Consider the following 18,957-nt stretch of genomic DNA (forward strand, 5'->3'; position numbering starts at 1 on the left):
CACCCGCCGCCAGCGCCGCGCCCGCTGCAGAACTGCCGGGTGCGTCCGGGACCGGGTCGAGACCGGCTCCGGAGCGTCCCGGGGCCCGCAGGGCGAGCGGGGCAGCGCGGGGCGGCGGGGCCGGTTCCGCCGGGCGCGGCCGGGGCAGCCGCGGGGGCCTTGCGCGGTGCCGGCGCCCCGGCTGCGGGGCGGGGCTATCGCGATAGAGCGCGCGGCCCCGGGGCCCGGCCGCTCATCACCGGGCGGGACTATCGCGATAGAGAGCGCGGCGGTGTGTCAGGGGGGTTCGGACAGGGGAGAGGTTCCCAATTGCCACCCACGTGCGCGGCCTTGCGCTGTCACCGTGCGGGGCACAAGGCGGGACCGTCACGATAATATCGGGCCCGCCTGGCAGCGCTGCTGTGACAGAAATCTGTCCTGGAAGCCACCTCAGACAGAGCTGTCCCTGTGCCCCCGCGGCCCGGGCACGGAACCGGGCACGGAGCCGGGCATGGATCCGGCCGGGGCGTTCCCGGTGCTGGAGCGGGAGCTGCGGGCGGCGCTGGCCGAGGACGAGCGGCGGCAGCGGGAGGGCGAGGCCAAGCTGCGGGCGCTGCGCCAGGGCGTGCCCGACTACGGCCAGTTCAGGTCCGGGGCCCGGGGAGCGGCCCGAGGGGGCTCCGGGGCCCGGAACAGCCCCGAGGGCAGAGCCCGCTGAGATTTGTCCCAAAACTCCTCAGGTGGCTCCGTGTGCGCTGAGATCTGTCCCTGCTCCTGGGGTGGCCTGGCTGTGGCCAGCAATGGAGTGGCACTGTCAGGGCTCTGTCCCCTCCCCGGGACACTGTCACCTCCTCCCATTCCCACCCCAGCCCCCGTTCCGCCCCCAGGCCATGCTGGGAGTGCAGAGCAGAGGGTGGCTGTCCCCTCCTCTGTCCCCTCTGTCCCTGTGTCCTTCCCAGCCTGTCCCTGCTGTGCCCAGGGGGTGTGGGCAGGCTGGGATGGCAGAGCTGCGCCACAGGGGCATTCCCAGTGCCCTCCAAACTCCGGGATTCTCCAGGGATCCATCTGAGGGCTCCCTGTGCTTTGACATCCAGGTAGATCCAGGGCTTTGCCACATTCTGGGACCTGCTCAAATTCCATCCATGGAGTCACCTCTGTCTCATTCCCCCTTGCCACTGATCCCTGAGGGGCAGGAAAACACCTTCAAGTGGCTTCTCCCCAAATATCTTGATGGGATTCCAGAGGGATTTCAGGTCAGGGCCTTCTCCTCCAGCCTGTCCAGCCCTTCTGGGTGCTCACACAGCCCAAAATCAGAAATTAGCTCAGAGCAGCAGCCTGGAGCCTCAAAGTGTCCCTCCTGTCCCCATTCCCTTCAGGGAGATTGTGCTGGCTTCTCACCTGAAGCCTCTGGAGAAGAAGGACAGGCTGGGTCAGAGGAGGAATGTGCTGTGGAATCCCTGTGCAGCCCCAGCTCAGACAGCACCTGCCCACGCTGTGGACATCCCACAGGTGAGGGAGAGGCCCCAGCAGCTGGGAATTCCTCAGGAATCACCTGGGTGTTAATTGGGATGAGGGATTTACTCAGGATTCACTCTGGGTGTGAGCCAGCCCTCCTGGCCCTTGGAATATCAGGGTTTGGATCAGGCTGCAGAGATTCCCTGAGCACAGGGAATTTATTGAACATTTTAATAGGCTGAGTTAATTAATCCTGCCCAATCCTGATGAGCTCACTGGGTCCCTCAGTGTTGGGGACAGGGACAGGACATTTTCTGTCCCTCCATTCATGGCTGGAGTCACCTCAGTCCTGTCCCTGCCGGGGTGTCCTGGTCATTGGGTGCTTCCCATGATAAGGAAATTTCATGGATTGCCTCACAAACATTCTCAGGGGTTGTTTATGATGCTGGGGTTTCACTGAGCTCTGTTTATTGGATCTTTTGCAACTCTCCTGCTTGGGGCTGGGGTCACTCCTCAGCCATCTGTGTGTCACACTGGGTGTCACAGCTCATCCACACTTCCCTTTCCCCCTGGATTTCCCTGGTTTCTCAGGATTAAATGCACTTGGCTTTTCCTTGTCTTCCCTTTTCCTCCTGATTTCTCAGAGTTAAAGGCACCTGGCATTCCCTTTCCCCCCCTGGTTTCTCAGGGTTAAAAGCACCTGGCATTTCCTTGTATTCCCCTTTCCCCCTGGATTTTCCTGGTTTCTCAAGGTTAGAGGCACCAGGCATTTCCTTTTCCCCCTGAATTTTCCTGGTTTCTCAGAGTTAAAAGCACCTGACATTTCCTTGTCTTCCCCTTTTTCCCCCTGGTTTCTCAGGGTTAAAGGCACCTGGCATTCCCCTTTCCCTCTGGATTTTCCTGGTTTCTCAGGATTAAAGGCTCCTGGCATTTCCTTGTCTTCCCCCTGGTTTCTCAGGGTTAAAGGCACCTTGCATTCCCCTTTCCCGCTGGATTTTCCTGTTTTTTCAGGGCTAAAGGCACTTTTCATTTCCTTGTGAAATGCCAAAAAGGCAGCTCCTTTTCCCTCTGAATTTTCCCCCTGGTTTCTCAGGGTTAAAGGCACCTGGCATTCCCTTGTATTCCCCTTTGCCCCCTGAATTTTCCCCTGGTTTCTCAGGGTTAAATGCCCCTGGCTTTTCCTTTCCCCCCTGGATTTTCCTGATTTCTCAGAGTTAAAGACACCTGACATTTCCTTGTCTTTCCTTTTCCTCCTGTTTCTCAGGGTTAAAGGCACCTGACATTCCCTTTTCCCCCTGGAATTCCCAGGTTTTTCAGGGCTAAAGGCACCTGGCATTTCCTTGTGTTCCCGTTTTCCCTCTGAATTTCCCCCCTGATTTCTCAGGGTTAAAGGCACCTGGCATTTCCTTTTCCCCCTGAATTTTCCTGGTTTCTCAGAGTTAAAAGCGCCTGACATTTCCTTGTCTTCCCCCTTTCCCTCTGGTTTCTCAGGGTTAAAGGCACCTGGCATTCCCTTGTATTCCCCTTTACCCCCTGAATTTTCCCCTGGTTCCTCAGGGTTACAGTAACCTGGCATTTCCTTTCCCCCCTGGATTTTCCTGGTTTCTCAGGGTTAAAGACACCTGACATTTCCTTGTCTTTCCTTTTCCTCCTGTTTCTCAGGGTTAAAGGCACCTGACATTCCCTTTTCCCCCTGGAATTCCCAGGTTTTTCAGGGCTAAAGGCACCTGGCATTTCCTTGTGTTCCCGTTTTCCCTCTGAATTTCCCCCCTGATTTCTCAGGGTTAAAGGCACCTGGCATTTCCTTTTCCCCCTGAATTTTCCTGGTTTCTCAGAGTTAAAAGCGCCTGACATTTCCTTGTCTTCCCCCTTTCCCTCTGGTTTCTCAGGGTTAAAGGCACCTGGCATTCCCTTGTATTCCCCTTTACCCCCTGAATTTTCCCCTGGTTCCTCAGGGTTACAGTAACCTGGCATTTCCTTTCCCCCCTGGATTTTCCTGGTTTCTCAGGGTTAAAGACACCTGACATTTCCTTGTCTTTCCTTTTCCTCCTGTTTCTCAGGGTTAAAGGCACCTGACATTCCCTTTTCCCCCTGAAATTCCTTGGTTTCTCAGGTAAAGGCACCTGACATTCCTTTTCCCCCCCCTGGATTTTCCTGGTTTCTCAGGATTAAATGCACCTGGCTTTTCCTTGTGTTCCCCTTTTCCCCCTGAATTTCCCCCAGGTTTCTCAGGGTTAAAGGCACCTGGCATTTCATTGTCTTCCCCTTTTCTCCCTGGATTTTGCCAAATCCCTCAGTAAAATCATCCCAGCTATCCATGGGCTGATTGGGGTGAGGGAATCAAAGTCTTCAAACCAAACAGAAGGAGCTGAGTGTCCCTTTCTCCTCCAGGAGCTGATCCAGCTGCCCAGCACTGCTGCGGAATTTCACCGCGATTGGCGCCGATGCCTGAAAAGTGGGACAGACAAATACCAGTTTTTGCTGGAGCTTGGAGGGGAGGCCTTGGGCAGGATTTTCCAGGCTGATGTGGGCTTTGGCCTCCTGGGGGAGTTCCTGACAGTGCTGGCAGAGAACATCCATCCTGGGGACAGAGCTGCCATCCTTCAGATCCTGCAGAGCCTGGCGGGCACCGGGCGCTTCGGGCTCAACGTGGCTCTGCTGAGCCAGGCAGAGAAGGAGAGCAGCCAGGATTTGTTCAGGAAGCTGCAGAGCAGGGATGGGCAGGCTGCTGGCCAGGGGGAAGCCCATCCCATGGAGAACCACCTGGAAAAGGAAACTGAGGAGGAGAGGACAGTGGTGGAGCTGATGAAGCGGTACCAGGTCAGCTGAGGAGCACCAGGATTGAGCAGAAACCTCAAAGCTTGACTTTGGCATCACTTGTTGTTGTTCACAATAAAGTTTAGCTCCCAGGCTGTGGTGCTGTGATCTCTTGTAGATTTTCAATGTGTTTCTCTTTTCGCTGATTTAGGTTGATTTATTCTTGATTTATGCTTGTTGGTTTTCTGTTTCTCCTGCTGGCTGATTTATGTCCGGAGATAGCTCAGGGATGCCAGTTGCTCGGTTTCTCGGCTGTTTCAAAGACCTGGAAAGGCCCAGAGTGGCCTTGGGCAGCCCGCGCTTCAAAGGATGAGGAGAGACTTCTGATCTTGTTTCGGTCTCAGTGTTTATTAATTGTTTATCTAAGAGATTTTCTTTCAGCCCGACAGAGGTCTGCACAGCAAGTCAGCCATGGGCACACTCCGCAACCCTGGGGCGGTCACTTATCTTTATACCCAAAGTTACGTGTACAATATTTATGATTTTTCTCCAATACCTTCTACTCTTATTAACCGGTGCACTTCTAGTAAAGACCAATCCCAAAGTGCCAACATCACCACAGAAGATGGAGGCCAAGAAGAAGAAGAAGAAGGACAGGACACGCCCCAATTCCTCCATCTTACTTCTCTAGACCCCCCTGTACAGAAATCCTAAACCCTGTGTTCTACACCTTAATTAACTTATCCCTTCACCATTCACCCCAGTAAAATCCTCCCATCCTCATACAGGTGTCATCTCCTGTGTAGGATCAAAGTCCAGCCACCAGACACTTCTGGCAACATTCCAGGACTCCCGAGCCCCCCAAGGGTGGTCTCGGTCACTCTGCACATCAGTCCTGAGGTGCTGAGATCCCACAATCTCTGAGCAGGGTGTCCTCACAGATGGGTATGGGTAAGGAGAAAACCAAGGGAAAGAAAACAGGGTGGTAGTTTTGAAGGAGAAACCCAAACCCGGATTGTAACGGTGTTCACAGGGGTTTTTGGTTGAGGGAAGAGATGAGGATCTGACTCCATGTTTCAGAAGGCTTGATTTATTATTTTATTATATATATTACATTAAAACTAAACTAAAAGAATAGAAGAAAGGATTTCATCAGAAGGCTGGCTAACAATAGAATAGCAAAGAATGATAACAAAGGTTTGTGGTTCCGCTCTCTGTCTGAGCCAGCTGGGCTTTGATTTGCCATTAATTACAAACATCCAACATGGGCCAATGCCAGATGCACCTGTTGCATTCCACAGCAGCAGATAACCATTGTTTACATTTTGTTCTTGAGGCCTCTCAGCTTCTCAGGAGGAAAAATCCCAAGGAAAGGATTTTTTATAAAAACGTCTGTGACATCAGATAGTCCCTTTCCTCCTCCACCCTTGCTCACAGTTACTGAGGGGTTTTGGGAGATGTAATCAATGACAGTGACAACCAGCAAATGGCAGAGTTACCCCAGCAGACTGGAAGCATGGCAGGTCCAGGTTCATCCCCGAGGCCTGGAATGGGAATATTGGCCTTTGTGGCAGCACCTGGGGGGACATGTGTGTCCCTGCAGTCTGCTGTGGTGTCATTCCTCCTCCCTTTGCACATCTGATGGCAGCTGAGCACTGGAGACTTCAGCAAAAAAAGATCCTGGAGTTACCCAAGATTGGGAGATTGTCTTGGTTTGGAAAGCCAGGAGTCTGCTAAGGAAGGCAGGAGCCTCCCCTGAAAGGGAAAATAAACCCTCCCCAGCCCTCTGAATTGCTATAAATTTTAAATTAAGGGGCTCTCAGGCAAAAAATATGGGAGCAGGAAATAACAGTTCTTTAATAGGGAAACAGAAAAAAAAAATAAAGGATAAAATAAACAATGCAGTGCACCAGAACAACATTGACAGAGTCAGAACCCAACCTGACACTCTGTGGGTCAGGGTGTTGGTGGCAGTGCCATTGGAATTGTGGCTCAGCCCTCCTGCAGTGTCAGGGGTGGTTCTGTTGGAGCAGGGGGATCTGCAGAGAAGGATGTATTCTGCCTCTGAAGATCCAGTGGAAGGAGAGGCAGCTGCTGTTCCTCTGGGGAATCCAGTGCAGAAAGCCGTGCTGGTGTCTCAGAACCTCTGGATTATATCTGGGTAGGAATGCTTGGCTCCTCCCTCTGGGCTCACATCTCCCAGTGGGATGCTGTAGTTCTTATCAGCCATGCAGGGACATTCAATAGCTGTTATCAGCAATGTCCCCTCCCAGGGAGGTGTGATTGTGGTCACTCAAAGAGAGAGATAAGGCAAACTGCCCACTTGACAAAGGTAATCTGCCATACAGAAACGGGGCTGGAAACAAAACCTGCACACTTGGGCCAGGACCGACACCCCGGGGCTGTTCCCCTCAGCCCTGAGCTGGGGATGTGTGGATGCCATGGGACAGAGAGAAGGAAACAGCAAGCGCTTCTCACAGCAGCTTGTGAGGAGTTCTAGGGAGCTGGAAAGATGTGATAACTTGTTGAGTATAAACAATTTGCAGGTGGTGTTTTTCTACTTTATTTTTCTGTTCCTCTGAAGGGCAGTGCGTGAGAAAGATGCTTCTGTTACTTAGACAATAGAATAGTGTTGGGGAAGATGAAACAGGATGATTATAAATATGGCAAAAGATTTTGAGAATATGGAAACTATAAGCGAGACTGAAATGAAAGCAAGCTTTGAGATCCCTCAGTTGCTGAACAACTGGAAAACAATGGTGTGGCCAGCTGAAGGTGATCCCCTTTTGATGGAACAACACCCTCTGCTTGCAGACAGGCCCAAGGGTCAGAGCAGACCCTACAGCTTGGCAGAAGGGGCCCAAAGAGGAGTTTTTAGGGTTTAAAATGTAACACAGTATGGCAATGTAATGATTCTTATAGGCTGTATGGAAATGCTATAGGATTTATATCTTGTACTGGATTGTTTAGTGAGAATCAGAATATTCAACACAGAAGATTTATGGTATTGGAACGGGAACTTCACTCCCTTATGATTTTGCTCTCTCACTCTTTTGCTCTCTCACCCTCTCATCCTCTCTCCCCCTCTCTTCTCTCAGCCTGCTCTGAGCTGTGTTTGGCAGCTCCCAGCAGGGCCCTGCACCCAGGCCCTTTGCAATAAACCCCAAGTTCCACAACCTGGCTGCAGAGATCTCTCATCTCCATCTGTCCCCACCATCCTACCCCCCTGACACTTCCACAGACAGAATCTATTGTGCCACTCTATAAAAACCGCGCGGTTCTTTTGAATAAAACCTTCTTTGCCTTTTCTACCATCCTGCCTCTCGCCTGTTCCTGCCTCAATCTTGGCACAAGAACGACAGGGATGTTGCCCCCCCAGGGGCTCTGTTCATGTGCTCTCTGCTGCCTGGCTGCAAAGCTGCCCCTGGATTTTCCAGCCAGGTCCTTTCCCAATTCCTGTCACAGACAGAGCTTCTGGCTGTCACTTCAGCCCGTGCTGCTGCCAGGGGAGCAGCCCAGGTGGCTGCATGCTTTTCCAGCCAGCTCCCAGCTGGGCTCCGTGGTGGCTCCTGGATTCCTGCCTGCACAAATCCCTGAGCTGTGCTGGAATTCTGCCCTTCCTGCTGCCAGCTCTGCCTCCCAACAAGCAAAACCCCGGCTGCAGAGGACACAGGAACAGCCCTCAGCTCCCAGCACTGCAGGGGTTAATCCCTGCAGGATTACAGAGCAGTGGAGGAAGCACTTTGGGTTCTACTGGGAGATTTTTAGGGATTCGGAGGGCGAGGCTGCCAGGTGAGTCTTGGTGGCTGTGTTCCCCCTGGCCTGCACACGCAACCCTGGCTGGTGCCACCCTGGGGACACTGTCAGGCTCTGTCTGGGGCTGAGTTTGGTGGCAAAGTCTCCAGGCCTGGAGCTGCCTCTGTGTGTGTGAGCCCTCCCAGCTCATGCTGGGGCTTTGTTGCCCTTCAAGGACCCAACCAGCTGCATCCTGCTCCATCCCTGAGGGTGGGAGGTGCAGATTGTTTTCCATAGCTCTGTCCCTCCCTGATTTTGCTTCTCCTGTCATCACCAGGTGTTTGGTTCACCATCATCAACACGGTTCAAGCGCCAGAGCATCGCTGGGACCCACAGTGCCCTCCCAGACAGCAGGATTTCCCTTGGGAATGCTGAAATCCTCAAGTCCCATCCTCAAACAAAGGAGATGAGCCTGGAGGGGGGCACATCCTGCTCCCTGCCGAAACCCTGCAGAGATGCCACCACCTTTGGGGGACGTGTAAGATAACTCTGTAGGGCACAAACATTGACTCCCAATTCTGTGCTGAGTCAAAAACACCTCAAAAGCAGAGACAGTTCTGAAGAAAATTGCCAGATTATTTGAAAAAAAAACCCAACAACTTTCCATTCAAAAAGTCAAAACCAAACATTGAAAAAATGTTGAAACTAAAATAGGCTAAAATGGCCCTCACATTGGAAATTCCCTGCGTGAGGGTGATCCAAGCTGTCCAAGTGGTGGAGCTGCTACAACTTGGCCAGTTTCCTGAACACCTCAGCCCTGCAGTGGGACAGGTGGATGAGGAAGAAGATGCCGACGACGACGGCGAAGCTGATGCCCACAGCCCTCATGACGAAGATGGACTCGGGGTCGCTGGGGCTGCGCTGGCGCCGGGGCTCGAAGGTGACAGTGAGCTGGAAGCCGGCCACCAGCTCGCCCTCCCGCCAGCAGAAGTAGGTGGCTTTGTCCCTCCTGCGCAGCCGCTGCAGGTGCAGGTGGTTCCCGTGGTCGATGAAGAGCCTCATGTGCTTCCTGACCCCCACCAGGTAGTGGGCACGGTAGAGCCGCACGGATCCCTTGTCCCAGGCCACGGCGTGCTCCGGCCGCGCCCCCGGGCACGAAATCACCAGGTCAGTTTTGGGGGGCTGGTTGTGGTACTGGATGGGGACACGGGGCAGCTCTGGTTTCTCACCCAGCTTGTAAACCACGTTGGAGATGGACTGCACGCCCTCCTCGGGGGCTTCCTTCTGCTGGCAAGGGGCCAGGCAGCTCCTGACGGCCACCTCGGGGCTGCGGAGGCGGATGAGGCGCCCGAAGGGTTTGGGGACGGCCCTGGAGCCGCAGGAGCTGACGTTGGGCAGCGCCGTGCGGTAGCGGGGTTTCAGCTGGGCGCTCTGCACGTAGCACAGCCCGATGCGCCGCTGCTCGCCCCGCACCCCGCAGCGGTCACAGCGCGTCCAGTCCCAGAAGGTGGTGAACAGCGTGAACTCCTTCTCCTTGTGGTCCTCTTGGACGTGCTGGTCTTTGTCCAGGAAAGCCACGGTGATCTTCTTGGTGGGCTGCACGTCCACGTCGTAGCCGTAGAAGAAAAGCCCTTCCTTGGTGCCGCACAGGTAATGGCCAGAGTCCCTCACCTGGGCTCGGAACACGATCAGGCTGAACAGGCGGATGCTGAAGCGCTTCAGGAGGTCGCTGCCCGCGCGCACCTGCTTGGAATCCACGATCACGGTGCCGTTGAAGTCCGTCAGCACCGTGGTTTCGTGGCTGTGCAGGTTCTTCTGGAAGTACCAGACCACAGAGGAGGCCTCCTCGGGTTTGCACTTGCAGGGCAGCTCGAAGGTCATGTCCGCCAGGTAGGCGACGTTCTCGAACACCAGGAAGGCGGGACACGCCGTCTTCTTGAACACATCCCCTTTCTTCTCAATGGCAAAGGCCTGGAGAACATCCAGCAGGGACAGGAGAATGGTGGCTCCCAGCAGCCTCGTCCCCATCACTGCAGGTGCTCCCTGGCCCAGCAGAACTCACAGAGCCCAGGCAGGGATCTGCTGGGAGCATCCTGCCCTGGAACAGCCCAGCCTCTGTCACCCTCTCTGAAAGCAGCTCTGGAGCGTTGTCGCCCACGTGCCTGGCAACAATGGAGCTGTGCTGGGACCAGCGGAACCCCCAACGCCTCATCATGGTTTGAGCTGGGTGGGAACTTAGAGAGGATCTCTAGTGCAGATCAACATCTCCATGGCTGTGCCATTGGGAAGGTAGTGGCTTTTGAGACAGAGAATTTTTAGGTTGTGCTTTAATTATTAGGTCAAAGAGAACCTTTGACCATGGGCTGGCCAGTCTGATGAGAGGGAAGGCTTGGGGGGTGAGTTCCAAATGTTTGTGCCATTGTTTCCTCCTGGGGAGGAGACCAGGCCAGCCTGATGTTCCTTGGCTCAAGATGAGAATCATGGGGCAAACCCCATCAGTGCTGTGTTTGGCTGTGGTGGAACCTCTCACACCCCACACGGTTTTCTGATCCCCTCTCTGAAGTGCCTGGACACAAAGAGTCACAGCATGGGGAACAAATAAGAACTGGAAATGTGAGTGTGCAGTGGCAGAGCTGTGATCCCATTGCAATGACAGTGGGACAGCTCACCTGACTGGGATACTGTCATGGATGGCCATGGCCAGGTGTCCCCACATCCCTCACCTGCACTCTGGGACACTCAGCAGAGGCACCCACAGCCCTGGGGTGATGGAGAAGGAGGACAGAACCCAACCCCAGAGCCAGAACCATTTCCAGGCTCCCCACACGAGGGTGAGGCAGGAGAGAACAGCCACGTGTTGACCCTTGGATTTGGGACAGAACAATTTATTAAAAACACAACAACCTATTTCCTAAACCCACTCATAACCTGCAAACACACATACAGCACTGTGCCAACAGAGGGGGCACAGAGGTGGGCACTGGGCTGGAGCCACGGCCAGAAGGGTGGTATGGGGCAGGAGGAGTTGCTCGAGGAGCTGCCAGAGGAGCTGGAGGCCTTTGGGGTTTGGGTGCTGGGAGGGGTGCTGGGGAGGGGGCTCGGGGGGGCTTCCTGGAGCTCTGGCTGCTGCTGCTGCTGCTCAGGGCTCGGGGGAAGCAGCTCTGGAGCCGGCCCGGGCAGGGGGCTGGGGGTCCGTGCTGGTGCCGCGGTGCCAGGGCTCTGGGTGCCCGGCCGAGGGGAGGGCTGGCAGCTGGCACTGCTGGCACTGCGGGGCTTCAGGGCCACGGGGGAGCTCTGCCCTGCCCCAGGAGTGCTTGCTGCCTTCCAGCCCCGCCGGCGCTTCCTCCGTGTTCGGGAGCCACGGGAGTTTTCTGATTGGGAATCGCTGCTCGACTCGAGCATCCTCATCACAGGCCACACAGAGATGGGGCTGGAGCATGGAGAGAGCTCCTGGCAGCACAGCGGGGCCGTGATGGGCACAGGGGAGTCTGGCACGGTCACAGGAGCCTCGGCTGAAAGAGCAGAGAAGCAACAGAATCACCTCCGTGTCTGCAGCTCGGGAGCATCCCCAACCCCCGGGGCACCCCCACTGTCCCCATCCCAAATCCTCACCTGCAGAGCTCAGCTGCATTCCTGGGGCTGGGGCAGCCTCGCTGAGCTCTTCAAGGCAACAGGGAAGTGCAGCTTCCTCCAGCCCTGGGGACTCCTCCAGATATTTGGGCTCCTCCAGCCCTGAGGACTCTTCCAGATCTTCGGGCTCCTCCAGCCCTGAGGACTCCTCCAGCCCTGAGGACTCCTCCAGATCTTCGGGCTCCTCCAGCCCTGAGGACTCCTCCAGATCTTCGGGCTCCTCCAGCCCTGAGGACTCCTCCAGATCTTTGGGCTCCTCTAGCCCTGAGGACTCCTCCAGATCTTTGGGCTCCTCCATCCCTGAGGACTCCTCCAGCCCTGGGGACTCCTCCAGATCTTTGGGCTCCTCCAGCCTTGTGTTCTCCTCCAGCCTTATGGACTCTTCCAGCCCTGTGGGCTCCTCCATCCCAGTAAGTTCCTTCAGCCCTGTGAGCTCCTCCATCCCTGCAAGCTCCTCCAGCCCTGTGGGTTCCTCCATCCCTGGGAGCTCCTCCATCCCTGTGAGCTCCTCCAGCCCTGTGGGTTCCTCCATCCCTGGGAGCTCCTCCAGCCCTGTGGGTTCCTCCATCCCTGTGAGCTCCTCCAGCCCTGTGGGTTCCTCCATCCCTGGGAGCTCCTCCAGCCCTGTGGGTTCCTCCATCCCTGTGAGCTCCTCCAGCCCTGTGGGTTCCTCCATCCCTGGGAGCTCCTCCAGCCCTGTGGGTTCCTCCATCTCTGGGAGCTCCTCCATCCCTGGGAGCTCCTCCAGCCCTGTGGGTTCCTCCATCCCTGTGGGCTCCTCACGCCCTGTGGGCTCCTCCACTTCCTTTGTCTTCTCAGTAATTTCATCAGGGCAGGGTCTGTGAGTAGAGATTTGGGGAAAGAGTGTCAAACTTGGAATGTGGGATATTCCCTAGCTGTAAATGCCCCCCTGGAGGGCCTGAGCGGTGAGGTGTGTGTGCACCTGTGGGTGACAAGGCACCCAGGGACAGACCAGCATCTCCAAGCTCCGCCCTGGTCCCCACATCCATCCAACCATGGGCAGCCCAGTCTGCCCAGGCTGAGAGGAGACAGCAGGACATGGGAAGGACACACGGACACTCACTTCTGCTCCTGGTCCTGCTGAAGGGGACTTGGTGTCTTGGTCTGGAACTGCAGATCGGACGGGGAGGCTGTTCTGGAGCTGCAGGGAGACGCCCCAGTGTCCTGCAGGGACTGGGGTCAGGCAGTGGTTAAAACACAACAGTGCAGCATGAACCCATCTCCAGGGCTGCTCCTCAGACTCCTCCAGGCTCCAAGGGGTTGGTGGCACACCTACCCCTTCCCCTCCCCCTTTCCCCGCGCTTAAAAAGACACGGGACCATGTGGTTGCTGTTCTGTTGGAGCTGTTACCAGATCAGAGATCTGTGACCCTGGAATAAAACTCTGGATCAAACCCTCCGGCAGAATCTGTCTCCTTTTCCTCTTCACCATCACCTAAAGCCTTTCCTCCAGAGGTAAAACCTGAGCTCCTGCTTGCCTGGACTTGTCCCCAGTGCCAGCTGCAGCATCCAGCCAGCCAAAGGTGTCTCTGAGGTGAAACCACCACAGCTGCCGCCTTTGGTCAAGCAGCAAGGGCCAGATGAGCCCAGGCATGTCCCATCCAACTATATTGGTATTTAATTCCAATATATTGGTATTTAATTCCAATATGTTGGCGCCCAACGTGGGGCAGCTCCATCCTGGGGATGGATCAGTCAGGGAAGAGACCCCTGAGGTGGCGCCCTCACTTTTGCTGCAATATCCAGCCAGCCAAAGGTGTCTCTGAGGTGAAACCACCACAGCTGCCACCCTTGGTCAAGCAGCAAGGGCCAGACGAGCCCAGGCACGTTCCACCCGGCAATATTGGGATCACATTCCAATGCACCCCACCACAGACCCCCCAGCAGCTCCCGAGCCCGCGGGGCCGTCCCGGTGCTCACCGGCAGCATGATGTGCCGGGCGCGGCTGGCGAAGCGCAGCGTGCTGTAGGTGTCGGGGCCGGCGGGCGCCGCGGGGCTCACGGCGGCGATCACGGTGCTGCGGAAGCTGCCCACCAGCGAGTCCTTCAGCAGCAGCGTCAGTTTGCTGTCCCGGAACGGCACGTGGCTCTGCCCGCCCTGTCCCGAGATATCGCTCAGCTCTGGGCCTTGGGGACACCATCCCGGAGCAGCCCCGGGGAGCCACACTCACCTTGGCTCCGGCCAGAGCACGGACCACGCTTTTGAAGGCCAGCAGGGAGCGGTTGATGCTGGTGCCCTCCCACATCCCCTCTCCCCGGCCCGGCGTGTCCCAGGCTCGCTCCGAGCCCGCCAGGTCGATGAAGCTCAGCTTGGCCACACGCGGGTCCCTGGCGGGGCCCCCAGTGATGTCCCAGTGCTTCACCTGGATCTGGGGACAGAGAGGGCTGAGATGGCTCCACACAGGTGCTCTGGGCTCTGTGCTTTCAGGGAACCTTTTCAAGAGCCAGGGAATCCAGAGGGAGGAGAGGAACGTGGCATGTTGAAAGGATGAGCCAAACACCCCGTGATGACACAAGGAGCAGAGCCAGGGAAAGGATGTGGCAGGGAGGGACAGCTATGGGATCAATCAGCATCTCCCAGACTCGGTGATAGGGAGGGGTATGGCTGGGCAGGTCCTCAGAGGGACTGGAAAAGCATGAAGCCACCTGCCAGCAGCAAGGGGCAAGGCAGCAGGCTCAGGCTGAAGTCACAGCCCTGGAATTGGGCAAGGACCTGGCTGGAACCGAAATCCAGGGGCAGCTTTGCAGCCAGGCAGCAGAGAACACATGAACAGAGCCCCTGGGGAGCAACATCCCAGGGGTGCCCAGGTGTGCAGGTTTTGTTTCCAGCCCCGTTTGCAGCAGCCCTCACCTGGAAGATGGCGTGGGAGCGGGAGGAGGCGGCGTTGGCCTTGGTGGAGCGCTGGGCCCGGTTTTTGTTGCCTTTGGCCAACAAGGCCAGAAGATGCTCTGGAGTTGTTGGCTGGGGGAGAAGGGGCAGGGGGCGGATCAGCACCTGGGCACCCTGAGGCCGAGCAGCCCTGGGCAGTGCCAGCTCTGCAGGGCCCTGGCAGCTCGGGGCCACCTCTGCTGCCAGCCAGGAGCCAGGAGCACCTGGGACCTCCCCAGCCCGTGTCCCCAGGGCTCCCAGCACCGTGCAGATGAGTCTGTCCCAGCCCTTGTGCTCAGACCTGGTGCAAGGAGAGGCCCTGTGCCACGACTCCTTTCCCAGGCTGCTCCCAGACGTTCAGAGGGCCCTGGGGCTTCAGCAGGTCATAGACACGTTCCTTGTACACCTGGAGCAGGACATCGAGGTCAGGCTGAGGTTGAATTCTCTGGGAGGGAGCTGGGTACCCCTGCAGGATCTGGCACAGCCAGGGCTTCCCCCTGACCCCACCTCTGGCACCTCATTCCACCAGGAGCAGCTGATGGGGCTCAAAAGGCAGGGCCAGCTCCCAGAGCTTTGCTGGGCAGTTCCCTCAACCCTGCTCCTCTCCAGCCCTTCCAGGAGGCCCTCACTGCTCTGTGGAGCACAGCAAGGGAGAGGAAAGCCCTGCTCTAGCAGAGAGGGAGGAACAGCAGCAGGTGGATGATCCTGCCAACCCCAGGGGACACTGCAGGTACCCCGAGTGTGGCTCTGGATCAACCCCAAATCTCCTCCCTGGGGACCCTGAGGCAGGAGGGGACACGCTGAGCCACAGCAAACCTGCTGGTAGGAGACCAGGACCTCCCAGCTCCTGTCCTTCATGGCCTCGAGCCTCTTGTAGAGCTCCACCGTGGCCAGGTGCACAATGCCAGGAGTCCTCTTGGTGCCCATCATGGTGTGGGTCTTCCCAACCCCTGAGGCTCCGTAGGCAAACACTGCAGGGAAAAGAGGTGGGAGGTGAAATGATCTAAGAGCAGGAGAGGAGGAGGAGGAGGAGGAGGAGGAGGAGGAGGAGGAGGAGGAGGAGGAGGAGGAGGAGAAGGAGAAGGAGAAGGAGAAGGAGAAGGAGAAGGAGAAGGAGAAGGAGAAGGAGAAGGAGAAGGAGAAGGAGAAGGAGAAGGAGAAGGAGAAGGAGAAGGAGAAGGAGAAGGAGAAGGAGAAGGAGAAGGAGAAGGAGAAGGAGAAGGAGAAGGAGAAGGAGAAGGAGAAGGAGAAGGAGGAGAAGGAAGGAGAAAGGAGCTTATCTGCTTCCCACACAGATAAGACACAAGGTAACTCTCATAACCTTCCCCACTGCTCCTCAGGGCAGTTTTTCTCCCTGGTTTCAGCCTCTCTAGTGCAGCAGGGACAGAAGGAGCCTCCAGGTGAGTGCTGCTCCCATGCTCAGCTCACCTCTGACCCTCTCCCCACGAGGCATTTCTGCTTCCTCTCTTTCACCCCCCTGTTCCAGCACCTCCTCTGAGGCCTCCCCATCGGGGTGGGATGCCCTGATCTGGAGCCTCAGCCCTCTCCTGACTCAGTGCTGGGGCCTGGGGACAGGGACAGCCCTTCAGTGGCTCTCAGGAACCACCAGGAGCTGGATCAGCATCCCCTGGTGTGAGCTCCTGGCGCAGGGAGAGCCTGGGCTGCTCCTGGGAATGCTCCTGTGCCACGCAATGCTGGGAACAGCTCTGGGGCTGTGGGAGCTGTCCAGGACCTGTCAGACCTGGATTTCCAGAGCCCATTCCAGCCTGGAAAGGGATGGCAAAGCCAAGGGGCTTTTTCTCCATGCATCCACCACATTCTACCCATCCTTCCTGACCCAGAATAGACAAGAACAAGTAATCCTTGTTCCTCTAAATGCCTGGCCAGAGACCCTTGGGGAAGCTGTGGGAGGGGGCTGTGTCTCAAAGGGATTTAGGGTCTTTGGGGAGTCTCTGGGGGTCCAGGGGAGCTGTAGGAGCATGAAGAGGTTTGTGGGCTCGTTTGGAACCCAAAGAGACCCAAAGAGAGGCCAGGGGGTTTGGAGAGGCTGTGGGAGCCTGAAGAGGGTTCAGGCTCATGGGGAGCTCCAAAGGGGCACAGGATTGGCACAGGGAAGGGTGGGCACAGACCCTGGCGAGGGATCTCTCTGTCCCAACACCCACATCCACCCTCTGCACCCCATTCCCACGGTGCTGAGCACTGCTGGAACCAACACGCTGTGTGGCTTTGGGCTGCTGTTGGGTCACCCCATTCCCAAAGATGCACGGGGGCTTCCAAATGAAATCCTGAGCCCTGGGAGGGGACGGGGCAGGAGTTCCTACAAGGATCAGGGCTGTGTGAAGGACTCACCAGAGCAGTTGTAGCCAGCGAGGAGCGTGTCCAGCAGAGGCAGCGTGGTGTGCTCGAACACCTCCTCCTGCGTGGCCCTCTCGCCAAAAACGCGGTCGAACTCGAACTCGAGGCTCCTGCGGCGGCGGCCGGGGCCGGGGCTGGTGCCGGGGCCGGTGCCGGTGCCGCCGGGCTCCTCGGAGGTGAAGAGCACGGCGCGCTGGCTCAGGACGTGCAGGATGGGGGGCGCAGCTCGCTCCCGGGGGTTGGGGGGTCTCACACGCAGCACCACGGCCACGGAGCCCTCCTGGGGAGGGGCCTCTGCCCCCCAACAGGCACCTGGGGCTGGGGCATCGGGCTGCTCCGGGCTCCCCACCCACTGATCCTGGTCCTCCTGTGGTCTGGGGGGGGGATAGGGTCAGCTGGAGGGTGCGTGGGGGAGAGAGATCCCCAAGCTGGGCGAGCTCTCAGAGCTTTCCCCCTTCACCAGGGTCTGTGCCCACCCCTGCCTGTGCCAACCCTGGTGCCCCTTTGGAGCTCCCCATGAGCCTGAACCCCTTCAGGCTCTCACAGTCTCTCCCAAAACCTTCACCCCTCTTCGGGTCTCTTAGGATTCCAAACAACCCTACAACCCTTTCATGCTCCTACTGCTCCTCTGGAGTCCACAGAGACTCTTCAAAGACCCTAAATCCCTTTGAGACACAACCCCCTCCCACAGCCCAACATCCCCCTTTCAGCCCACTCAGCCTACCCCTCTTTTGGCCCCCACAGCCCCTCTCACAACAGAATCCCAGAATCACAGAACCCCAGAATTCCAGAACCACAGAAACACAGAATCCCAGAATCTCAGAATTATGAGGTTGGAAGAGACCTCTAAGATCATCGAATCCAACCTATGCCCCAATGTCGCAGACAACTTTTATAAAAAATCTTTTCTTTAGGATTTTTTCTCCTGAGAAGCTGGGAGGCCTCAGGAACAAAATGTGAACAATGGTTATCTGCTGCTGTGGAATTCAGCAGGTGCATCTGGGATTGGTCTCATGTGGTTGTTTCTGATTAATGGCCAATCACAGCCCAGCTGGCTCTGACTCTGTCTGAGACACAAACCTTTGTTATTCATTTTTTTCTATTCTTAGCTTAGCCAGCCTTCTGATGAAACCTTTTCTTCTATTCTTTTAGTACAGTTTTAATGTAATATATATAATAAAATAATAAATCAAGCCTTCTGAAACATGGAGTCAGATCCTCGTCTCTTCCCTCATTCTGGGACCCCTGTGAACACCGTCACACCATAACACCTCAACTCCCCACATTTTGGCCCCCACAGCCCCTCTCACCACAGAATCCCAGAATAATGAGGTCGGAAGAGACCTCTAAGATCATCAAGTCCAACCCATGCCCTAACGCCTCACCTAGAGCACAGCACCATGTCCAGTCTTTTTACAAACACACCCAGAGACGGTGACCGCGCCACCTCCCTGGGAAGAGCATTTATTCCTCTTTCCACCCCGCTATCGCTCCTCAGAGCCCCCTCCCACAGCCCTGCAGCCGCCCAGGACTGACCCAGCCACCGCATTCCCCGCGGGGACAGCAGCACCCACGCCTGAGGTCGGCATGGCCGGGCAAGGGACGAGGCAGAGCCCCGGTCACCGGGAACGCCGAGAGCGGAGCGGCCACCGGAGCGCGGCTGAGCGGGGACAGCGCGGCCGTTGTCACCGGGGACCCGCCGGTGCCTGGCAGCCCTGGAACGTTGGCACCCGTGGCCATGGAGCCGGGCCGGGAACAACGGAGCCCCCGAGGATGCATTGCCGTGGAATGACGGCGTCACTGAGGGGTTTGGGCCGGACCCGGAGCGGGGATCTCGCCCTCCTCTGGCCGGGATGCGTTCGGTGTTCGGTGTTTGTGTTTGGCTCGGGTGCAGCTTTTCCTCCACCAGAACCCCCCAGTCCTTATCTGCAGACTCTCAGCTCTTCTCCCACTTTGTGCTGTCCCTGTGCAGGTGCAGCCCCTTCCCTTGGCATTATTGAATTTCACTGTGTCAGGACTCTCAGCTCCTCTCCCACACTGTGCTGGTGCTGCGACTGTCCCTGTGCTGGTGCAGCGCCTTCCCTCGGCTTTATTGTCCTTCCCTGCAGGACTCTCAGCTCCTCTCCCACTCTGTGCTGGTGCAGCGCCTTCCCTCGGC

At 56.9% G+C, this 18,957-nt stretch overlaps 3 protein-coding genes across 5 annotated transcripts; 1 reads left to right on the forward strand and 2 right to left on the reverse strand.

The window, feature by feature from the left end:
- Positions 1–203: 203 nt before the first annotated feature.
- Positions 204–4,346, forward strand: CCDC103 (coiled-coil domain containing 103). 3 transcript variants are annotated; one of them, XM_063178738.1, is made up of 3 exons: positions 204–627; positions 1,356–1,488; positions 3,826–4,346. In XM_063178738.1, exons 1-3 carry the CDS (start codon positions 491–493, stop codon positions 4,261–4,263), a joined length of 708 nt encoding a protein of 235 aa, XP_063034808.1. In that variant the 5' UTR covers positions 204–490; the 3' UTR covers positions 4,264–4,346. The 3 variants fall into 3 exon arrangements, with proteins under 3 accessions (XP_063034808.1, XP_063034807.1, XP_063034809.1); XM_063178739.1 differs by lacking the exon at positions 204–627 and adding an exon at positions 655–1,232; XM_063178737.1 differs by lacking the exon at positions 204–627 and having other exon boundaries at positions 652–1,488.
- A 4,363-nt stretch (positions 4,347–8,709) lies between these two features.
- On the reverse strand, positions 8,710–10,059 carry FAM187A (family with sequence similarity 187 member A). Its single transcript, XM_063178698.1, has one exon. The coding sequence runs from the start codon at positions 9,952–9,954 to the stop codon at positions 8,710–8,712; it is 1,245 nt and encodes a 414-aa protein (XP_063034768.1). The 5' UTR covers positions 9,955–10,059.
- Positions 10,060–10,830: 771 nt separating this feature from the next.
- On the reverse strand, positions 10,831–18,578 carry KIF18B (kinesin family member 18B). Its single transcript, XM_063178699.1, is given in 12 exon segments — positions 10,831–11,438; positions 11,539–11,802; positions 12,340–12,395; positions 12,641–12,750; positions 13,497–13,673; positions 13,747–13,944; positions 14,427–14,537; positions 14,746–14,850; positions 15,261–15,415; positions 16,794–17,087; positions 17,090–17,173; positions 18,374–18,578. Coding segments are annotated over 12 exon segments (2,367 nt in total).
- Positions 18,579–18,957: the final 379 nt, after the last annotated feature.

The sequence above is a fragment of the Melospiza melodia genome, chromosome 30, assembly GCF_035770615.1.
Source record: "Melospiza melodia melodia isolate bMelMel2 chromosome 30, bMelMel2.pri, whole genome shotgun sequence".
Taxonomy (NCBI): domain Eukaryota; kingdom Metazoa; phylum Chordata; class Aves; order Passeriformes; family Passerellidae; genus Melospiza; species Melospiza melodia.